Here is a 10606-nt window from a genome sequence, read left to right as displayed (position 1 = left end):
GAAATTTTGCGATTTGGTGCACCCTTTTGCAAAATTTTTGTATATTTTCTATTTAAAAAAAATCACAAAAAATAACTGTTCAGGAAGATGTGAATGTTTGAATGGCGGTATATAACTTATCAATTTCGTCAATTCCTATAATTAGGTCTAGGGAGAGGCCAGGAAACGGTGTGGGAGGGGGATAGGCTACCCCTTCTGGCACGACGGAGCTTTTGTATTTTTAGAATTTGAGTAACACCATCTGATGCACACTTTTTGTGAACTATTCGAAAATGATCAGTCCCCAAAGTGTACTAAGTTAACTTTGGGAGCTCGTATGTATAATAAAACCTGCAGTATGTATGCATCTTGAGTACATTTGTATTCTACAGAGTGGATTTGGCGCAGTAGATAATTTTAGCACACACATTATCCTAATCTGGTGTTTGTTTGTTTTATTTAAACATGGGTAAAAAAATACTTGCACTCAGCCGTTAGGCTGTTTTTCAGCAAGTCCGTATGATATACACTGTACAAAAAACATAATGTGGTACAATCAACGTATAGAATAATACATAGACAATAATCGGTATAACGAAACAAAAAGATGAAAAAAATACATATATACACAACACTCTTTACAAAACAGTCAGACAGTAGAATGCAGTAAGAAGAAGAAAAAAATCTCGGAAAGGAAGTGATTTAAAAAAAAACAGATATTACTCAGAAATAGAAAAACTCATAAATCAAGTAAGAAAACAGAATCGATATCCTTCAGAAATTGTGCTAACCTTGTACATGTTCTCGTGGCTTCCGGTAATTGATTGAATAATTGAGCTGCTCTGTAAACAGTACTACTTTTGCAGAAATTGGTCTTTGGTTTTGGTAACAATACTTTAAATGCCGAGTTCCTCAGATTGTAATTAGATACTTTTACGTTCACTTGATAAGTCAGAAAATCACTTTTGTTGAATCTTGTATAAATTGAATTGAACTGAATGGAATTCAATTCAATCGACTTGAAGTGAACTGAATTGAGGGTGAGGGCGTGCTATGTTTGCCCCCATATTTTCGGGGGGGGGGGGGGGGCGACTGCTCCTTGTCCCCGCCCCCCACCCCCCCCCCCCCCCCCAATTGATGGCCCCTGTCCAAGACGGTTTTATACCATCACCATCAAAATTTGTGCGTATGTGTGTGCATGTGTGTGTCTGTGTGTGTATGTGTGTAATGTGTGTGTGCGTATACAATAATTTTTATTCTGAAATATATCATTTTTAGATCTAGGTCGGAGGGAAAAATTCCTACTTTGGAGGAAATTTGTAAAAGAATTATAAGTTTTCGGGATGAAGAAAAAGAAATTGCTATAAAAAGAAATAAGTTGGGATTACATTTGCTGAAATGGGAAAATGTTTCTGAAACGAGAGCTTAAGTATTGTTTTGTTTTCTTTTTCTTTTTATTAGTACAGTGTAGTTATCAGTGGTGAAGGCAATATAATGTGTCATTGGCCGCGTTCGGGGAGGGGTAAGTTTTTGTTGGTGTAAAGGTTATAGGATTTTGTCCGCAGTTAGGAGTTTGATGAGTTTTGTTTGATGAATTTGAATGTGTATTTGGAGCGGTATTTGGGTGCGGGCGGGCGATGCTTTTCTGCATACGGCCCATTACACGCTTGTATGTTGTATGTATCAATCAACATTTGGAAGTCGTTTTCATTAGGAAGGAAGGTGGTATCGCTTCGGGTGTGTTTGTGTGTGGGATGTATGTGTGTATGTGTGTTTTGGTGTTTGGTGTGTATGTGTGTTGGTGTTTGGGGTTTGTGTGTGGTGAATGTGGATGTATGTGTTTGGGGTTGTGGGATAGGTTTGAGTGCATCGGGGTTGGTGGGGATGGGGATTTGATTTTCAATGAAATTATTTCATTCTAGTTTTGTATAACGTATTTTTGTTGCTTTTTTGTGTATATACCCTTGTATATATATATATATACCCTACACTCGATTTACAATCGAGTTGTTATGTTGAAGAGAGATGATTGGCAGTATAAATATACTATAGTCAAAGATGTATATATATATATATATATATATATATATATATATATGTATATATATATATATATATATATATATATATATATATATTTGTACATGTCAATACTTTCTCATGAAGAAATGGTCAGTAGGATTGATTTATAAACGAGTTGTTATGTTGAAGGGAGATGATTGGCAGTATAAGTTGGTAATGGATTTGTCTTTTGAATGGCATTTGTACCGTTTTTATGTTCTTGTTACACCCAGAATGGGTTGATTTATGAATGATTTGAATGAAATCAATAAAATATCATTGAAAAAAAAAGTATGTGTACGTTTACAGTAACGTTGGCATTTGGGCTATAAAATCAAAGTACCCAATATTCAGTAGAAATGACAGCCAAAATTAATACACACTCACACATAATGCAGATGACGTATCAAAGCATGCGGATTTAAACCACATTTTAAGTGATATCATTTATGCCTTAAGTAAAAGGAAGAATGAAACCTGACAGTTCCAACATTTTGTTTCTTAGGATGAAACCTCTAATTTTTACTAAAACACTTTCGATTCTCTCTGCTCTTCGCATAAGGCACAATATGAGAAACATGGAAAACATATTGTTCTTCTGTATACACGCCAAGTAAGTATGGAATCATCGAATATGGTTTGTAACTGTGCTCGTGGCACAGTGGCACACAGGTATGTTTTTACATACTCTAATATATTTACAAAGTAAACATGCGTCGTACAATACACATGAGGTGTGAAAGACCAAGGAGGCTTAAGAGATGGAGTTCCAACTATTCAAACAGTTGTCAGTTTTCTATTGATGTACAAAAGAATTTTACAGATATGTCATGTATACATTTGATAATTTGAGTTCGATGCCGCCGTCTTGCTGAGCAGTCTGAAGACTCATTTTGAACATGAACATAAGAAAGTTAGCTATAATTTGCTTGCTGATTTATTTAATGAAATGGAAATTCATTTCAAAGCATAAATAAAACAAGTCAATCCTGTCCAGAAATATGTCCAAAGGTGTGAATCAGAGCTGTATCATAGTGAAAGTGTTGAAAACTTTACCCTCCTGCATTGAAAGGCGGTTTTCCGACAAAGAAAACTGACAGGAAATAATCTTCAAGTATAATTGTTTATGAAAAGATTATAAAATCAGTGCCCGAGTAATTTTCAATCTTATTTTATCATTTTTAGCAGTTTCTGGTCGTACATCCCCTTGTTTTTACCTGTATATATACATCACTTAGGATGGCATAAAGTAATTACCATCACAAAGACATAATTATCTTCCTTAGAAAGTGGCTGGTGATTATTCTATGAGACACAAGTCAATTGTTTTCTCGCCATGTATTTTGTTAATATAGTCACATTAATATCACAGAAACATGGAAGTTATGCTGAGTCGAGGGGAAGGTGCTTTCCAATGTCTTTTTTTTTATATTTCAGTACTTTAGTAATGATTGGCAGATGAGGTCATCTGAGGAATATTGGTTTGGAAGGATTTCTTTTTGTAGGCGTTCTCAAGTAATCTGAAGAAAAATAGAAGAAAGAAATCGCTAAAAATATGTGGAATGTTTCTAGATCGTCGTTTCACCGCAAAAGTGATGTTGAGGGAATCATAAATCAACACAAATCAACATGCATTTGAATTTCAGGGACCCTTTAAAGCAGCGAAAAGATATTGTTCAATAATTTCCCCTTCCCCCATCTTCCACTTCAAGAGATCCTTTTTTTTGTGAGTTTATGCTTTCAAGAATGTAATTTGATCGTCAAGTAGATTTAGCTTTCTAACTTCTAAGTTTCTATTTTTTTTTTCATTTAGCAGGTATGTATCCATGTTTCACATTAAACATACAAATATCGTCACAATTTGAAAGTTATTAAATCACAAAAGCGTTATCAAAGACAAAAAAGATAAGTGAAAATGTATTTTGGGGACAATTTTCATATAATTACCGACACAAGAATTACATAAATAATTGTTGTTTTTGTTTCGATGAAAAAGAAAAGCAATGTTAGCTAATTAAAGATCCTATTTACCTTTGGGAACAGTGATTTTAAAAAAATAATTCAAGAAATGACATTTAATGCATATGTGTAGGTCTGTTGTACCATAAAACATCCTATCATATAAAATTTTCGCTACAAAAATTGAAGCCTTAAATATAAGGACATATCTGTATTTTTCTCAATAAGCCATAACTTTGGATGGTTTATTCTGGAAGCATTTTCATTATAACTATTACTTACTTTTTGTATATTTAACAATATACTTAACATTGACGTTACCGATTCGAATTTTTACAGTGGTTGTTTATATTCCTAACTCACATTTTAGAACTATTTTAAAGTACTAATGCTAGTTTTTGTCTCATCTGCAAATGGTAAATTATGCATTTAAGCGCAAGAGATGTAGCAGACTATATCCTGCTAATATACCATGCATAAGGTTTTTGACTCGATTATTAGTCTTTGTATCATTAAAGTATAGCTATTCACGAGGTGTCTCTCTCGACGAAGCACGTGGTAAACGGTCCCGTGTTGAGAATGAGGCCGAGCACGCCTTCGAACGACAGTGGCGGCGAGTTGGCCGGCTTCTTGAACGTGAAGCGATGGAGGAGAGCGGAGAAGAAGAGGAAGAGCTCCATTCGCCCGAGCTGCTCCCCGAGACAGACTCGACGTCCAGACAAGGTGAGACCAGAATAAGGAAAGAGCCGAAAATTAGAAGAATGAAAAGGGAATACATCTTGTGATTTCATACGACAAAAATTATAATAATGACAAGCCTTATTTTCTTTTTCCGCTCTGTGTTTTTCTTGTCTTTAATTTGTAAATGATTGTTGAACATCATCGCAGGTTTCTTCAAAGAACCCAGGCTCTAAAAAGCTCCTATGTGTCCTTGTCGCAATACTGAAAAGGGTCAAAAGGTGAGTAGAATTTCTTTTGATTATAGCGTGTTTGTGTGTGTGAGCGTGTGAGTGAATGTGCGTGTGTGTGTGTTTGTTTGTGTGTACATTTGTTTAAGTATGTTTGGTCACTATTTTTCACCCACCTGTGCTGAATGGCACGAACTCGTCCACTTTGAGCAGTCACCCGTCAGGAGACAGGAACAGTTCGGGTTTGAACTTTTCGGGTTGATCCCAGTAGCGCTTGTGGCGGAGAATTTGCCAGATGTTGGCGAATAAGACGCCACCTTTCGGGATGGAGTAGCCGCCGAGTGTGGCGTCTCCGAGAGCTGTGTGGGCTACGCCCATTGGCGCCGGTAACGTGCCAAGTCGCATGCACTGAGTCACAAATCATGTGGAAGAAATATAATCCTGTTTATATCATAATGTAATTAAATTTGTGGCAGTCTTGTATTCATTTTTCCTATTAGTGGCTAGTAAGGAAGCAATAATCTACCCATACGCAAGCAACCACTGCTTGAACCGATGTTTCAAGTCCTCCCGTGGACTATATATTAATGATAAAGAGATACAGTCTCTCGCTATAATAATACCATTTGAATACTTGTATACTGCTGCAAAGTGTCATCTATATATTCGAACCGGGGACACAATATTGAAGGTCCTTGCTCTCATCCTCGTTTAGCTAAACGCTTCCCGATAATCAAATCTAGCTCACAATCTCAGGTTCTTGTCAACAGCTAATATAATAATATGCTCAGGTTAATTAATGCCCTGTAGAAAAGTACATCTCTATCTCTATCTATCTATCTTTCTATCTATCTATCTGTCTATCTTTCAATCCATCTATGAATACATACTCGTCACATACTGTACATATCTACGTCAACGATTTTAACGGATTGCTGTTATATAGTCAATAAGGGGTCTAGGGCAATTACCCCCTGGGCAATTACCCCGCACCCTTCCCCTGGCCCTAATCCTAATCCTAATCCTGAACCTAATCCTATCCCTAACTCAAACTCCTAACCCTAACCCTAACCCTAACCCTAACCCTAATCGTTACTCTAAGCTTACCACTAACCAGTATTTAGCCGGGGGGTAATTGCCCTCTCGGGGTAATTGCCCGGATACGTCAATAAGATATAGCTTTATCTGCGATTGCTTACTTGCAAAAAATATACACACAATCACACACGCATGTATAACACCTGTTTATTTGAATACGTAGTCATGTAATACATATATATAATTGATGTATATAATCTCTTATATATATGTATGTATATTTACAGATAATATATATATGAAGGTTTTATCGCAAAATGATCTAAGCGTCATTTTTAAAGATGTCAAAGTAAGTCCATCATCAGATGGAGCAAAATTAAACCTTTCCAGTAATAATGCACTTGTAATGTAACGAGGAATATTCTAGAATTTATGATAAGAATATCCTATATTTTCTTATTATTTTCTTTGTTTTTCAGTACCTTTAATCACAAATATATCAACTTAAGAAGAATGGAGTTAGCTCGTTTTGCGATAAAACCATTCATATGTATAGTAGAAATGACCTAAAGGAGCACGGCGTTGGTGTAGATCAAGTCTTTACGATCATCCAGGGTCGGCAGTCGACTGCGGCCAACGACCTTGTCGATCTCGGCCTGGACTCTCTCCTGGACGTCGGGGTTGTCCATCATGAACATCACTGACCACTTGAGTGACGTGGCCGTAGTCTCCGTTCCGGCCAGAAAGAGGTCAGTGATGGACGCAGTCAGATTGTTCGCGTCGAAGGATGAATCAGAGCCCTTCTCGAACAGAATGCAAGAAAATTAGTTTCTTCTTTGTCTTTGAAGTTTGAGATGTGAATTTTCTTCACACCAATGTTGTAAAATCACAGATCAGCAGTTGCAATTTTTGCAAATTTCATTTGTAGAGAGAGAAAAAATTGAAGAAAGTAGTTGCTTGTTTGTTTGTTTGCATTTCTGTTCCTACGTCAAAATAAACTGCAATTACATCGTTATAAAGAATCAAACACAAAACATTACTCGATTACAAAGGAGCAACGCAAAAGTACAACCTCGTGTAATATCACCACATCATTATAATAAAACATTTTGTGGTTCCATCAATCAGAAAAAGCAGATCATTTCATTTCAATTTCCGTTTATGTTAACATTTTCAGTGAAAAATATATCATATTTAACAAAATGGAATAACGATGATGAAAAAATAATGATAATAACATGGTCTTCTTTTTCCAGGGTATCCTCTTCCGTGCTACTACTGCTCCACCATCAGAGGGCACTGTTATTTTTATTTATCTAGCGATGCCAGGTACCTATCTTACCCACTATGCCATAACCCCCCCCCCCTTCCAACCCCAAATGATGCATGACATCCAGCTGGGATATACAATAAAATGCTTTCTGACGTATGTGTGGACAACAATTATAAAGAAAATAATACTATAGAGAAAATCAAAATATGATATCACTTTTGTAGCATTATGAAAGAGCATTTGACAAACCGCTTTCAGAAAGCAGGGGGGAAAATGATATGTCAGTATCAAGATGATCAATGATTTTTTGTGGAATTCCCTTTATGTTTTCTTTATATCGTTGTCCACGTATGACGTCATGAACTCTATAGTCTCTTCATCCAGCGGTTCCAACACAAAAACTTTAAAAATCCATAACTTTTGCATCGATTTCCTCAAACAATGTCAAACTTTCATTGATGTGTTCTACTAATGCTGCAGCTCAATCCACATTTCTCTTTTGGTTTTGGTTTCCCTTAAAGAGCCACTTCCCATTCTTACCTTGGTTCCAGCCATCTTCTTGAGGTAGAGATCGATGAAGTCAGGTGTGTCCGCATGATTGAAAGTCTGTTGGTGCGATTCTATCATAACGAGCACAAACCGGTTCAGGTTTTGGGTGCATTCCGCCAGTTCTCGGAAAGGACCAATAGGAAACTGGGAAATCCTGGGTATTGGCAGCTGAACCAAACTCCCTCCGGTTCCTATCAGGTTGAAAGTTTTGGTCAAGGCGTCCAGAACCTGAGGAAGAAATTAGACGATTTGTTGTTGTTATTGTTGTTGTCGTCGTCTTCGTCGTCATTTTTCGTCATCTCTTATGATGATAATAATGATAATAATAATAATAATAATAATGATAATAATAATAATAATAATAATAATAATAATAATAATGATAATGATAATGATAATAATAATAATAGATATGATTTATATAGCGACAAATCCACTCTGCAGAGTGCTGTAGGCGCGGAAGGAAGAGAAAGTGAAGGAGATAAAGAACATGCAAATTTCACAAATTTTGAGTATAAAAAGTAAAGTTCCACTTATAAAAGAGAAGACATGTCTTCTTTACATGGTTTGGGGTGTAATGATGCTATATAAGATACAGAGAATACAAATAGAGAAATCAAGATGATAAAACGAGTAAACCTTTTTGTAAATCTATTTCTTAGTTCCTCTCGAGTGTACTGTAAATATTATATATACATATATCTTGGAACTTTCCACGTGTTGGAGTTCGAATGTTGCAATTATAAGAAGAAAGAGTCTCAAGTACGCCATGGATCCAACGAGAAGTTTTTTATTACATAATTTTCGGTCTGCCTCAGACCTTCGTCAGTGTAAAGACAATGATAGACAATGTCTATCATTGTTCTCTTGCCTTGTATAGCATTGTTTGGCGGCTCCCTCGCTTTCTACTTGTCTATAATAATATAGTGAGTGTGATTAAAGGGTGTCACACATTGTGGTAGCAGCAAGTGTAACTAGGGTAAATGCCATTAAAGGGATCGTATAGTTTTGGTTGACACCTTATTTCAACATTTTCGGTCTGCCTCAGACCTTCGTCAGTGTAAAGACAATGATAGATAATGCCTATCATTGACGTTACACTGACGAGGATTCTGAATACGTTGAATACGATACTGACAGGCTCGGGTTGCTAGGGATAAAGTGGAAAATAATGAACCATGCATCTCAACGGACAACTTCGCCACGTATTTCTGATACATACACTTATTTGCAGATTATTCTATCACTTTGTTTACTAGTATGTTAACTCTATAAAGCCAAAGCTATTTTGACCCCTTCCAGGCCCAGGGGGGGGGGGGGGGCACATTGTGCCCCCCTGTATAACTTCTTTATTGATGTATGACCGTCATATTTGGCACATGGGTAAAGCAATTCATACTCTACATGACCTGATATTTGAAATTTCTCAAGGTCATCCACTGAGGGCGCTTGTTACCAAAATATAAAGAAATACATAGGAAATATGCTAAAATCATGTTCTTTCTTTTTATTTCTTTATCTCCAGTATATATGTTTCTATTTTATATCAATCATTTTTATATTTACTATAAAGGAAAAGCAAGTCAACCTTCACTATTTGTAATGGTTGAAAATTCTCAAGGTCAACATGTGGGGCGCTATTCATTACAATATAAAGAAATGATGAAACCTATGATGTATTGCTTGGAATGGGTACATATATTGGTATCACATTTCATATTTCCAAAATATTGAAATTTTTAGTTTGCAGATTGAAAATATGATAAATAAATGATATCACAGGCAAACCTTGTGTGAAAATAACCCAAAATAAAAAAGCAGTCTTTGAAAAATGCTGTCTCCTTTCGATTATTCCTATCATATCTATTGTTTGATGCCTATGTCGTATAAAAATAAAGGAAATAATAACAAGAGCATTTCAGGATAATTCACAACCATTATTATTTCACATTTTGGTCCTTCAGCAAATTACAGTTGAGAAAAAACCCCATTTCATCTATTATCATATACTGTTGACTGAAATTGCAACAGAAAATCATGCAAAATCTGACGAACATGGTTGTCAGTTTACGGTTGCCATGGCAACCAGCAATATCAGACATAGCTAAATTATATATCAAAATGTTTGCAATAAGATTCTAGAAAAGTCACCAAATTTGGTTGAAATCGGGTAAAGGGTGTTGGAGTGGCTAACGAAAATATGGTAGGGGGCACAATGTGCCCCCCCCCCCCCTCCTTGGGCTTTATCATGTTTATTGGGTTAATTACGCTGCGTGAATATACAGTGCACTGTGTATCCTAGTTGGATATGGACAGAGATTAGCGGAATCTGGTTAAATCATATAGATTTACATTTGTTAGAATATGACGTCAACTCGTGGGTCAGTAATACAGCTTACTCAGTTTTTTAGGCTACAAGACGTCGGCAACCTAAATGAAGAATGCAGGGCCGGCGGAACTTGGGGCCGGGGGCTCGATCGGGCCCCCACTTTTCTGCATGTCAGCTGGAGAAACCCGCAAGTGACACCAGAAGTTGCGAGCCCTGAAGTTTACTTTGCCCCACATTTTATAACGTGGCGCCGGGGCCATGCAATAATGTACGACCAAATCTCGAAAGGAAAATACATTTTATAATCTTAAGGATGAAATGACGAAAATTACAACAAACAAATATGCATTGTCAAAATGCTTTCCTTGATCAGTATGATCAACAAAATTATCAGTATAGACTCTAGCTGCCATAAGTCCGCCTCAAGAGCAAGCAAATTGAAAAGATAGTGCACACGATGATACTAAAGTATGAGATTCAGGATTAGATATCGAAAGCGTAATAACCGCG

The 10606-nt window shown here is 36.4% G+C and overlaps 1 protein-coding gene across 1 annotated transcript; it reads right to left on the bottom strand.

Annotated features, from left to right (window-relative positions):
* Window positions 1–4526: 4526 nt before the first annotated feature.
* Window positions 4527–7845, bottom strand: LOC139709271 (cytochrome P450 2D17-like). The gene is given in 4 exon segments (XM_071621220.1): window positions 4527–4717; window positions 5087–5315; window positions 6512–6745; window positions 7759–7845. Coding segments are annotated over 4 exon segments (741 nt in total).
* Between the last annotated feature and the right edge of the window lie 2761 nt (window positions 7846–10606).

Source organism: Diadema antillarum, unplaced genomic scaffold (genome assembly GCF_040938485.1).
Source record: "Diadema antillarum isolate AM-2024a unplaced genomic scaffold, OU_Dant_1.0 seq00001423_RagTag, whole genome shotgun sequence".
NCBI lineage: Eukaryota > Metazoa > Echinodermata > Echinoidea > Diadematoida > Diadematidae > Diadema > Diadema antillarum.
The sequence above is the reverse complement of the archived record's forward strand: the minus strand, read 5'-3'. Positions and strand labels throughout refer to the sequence as shown.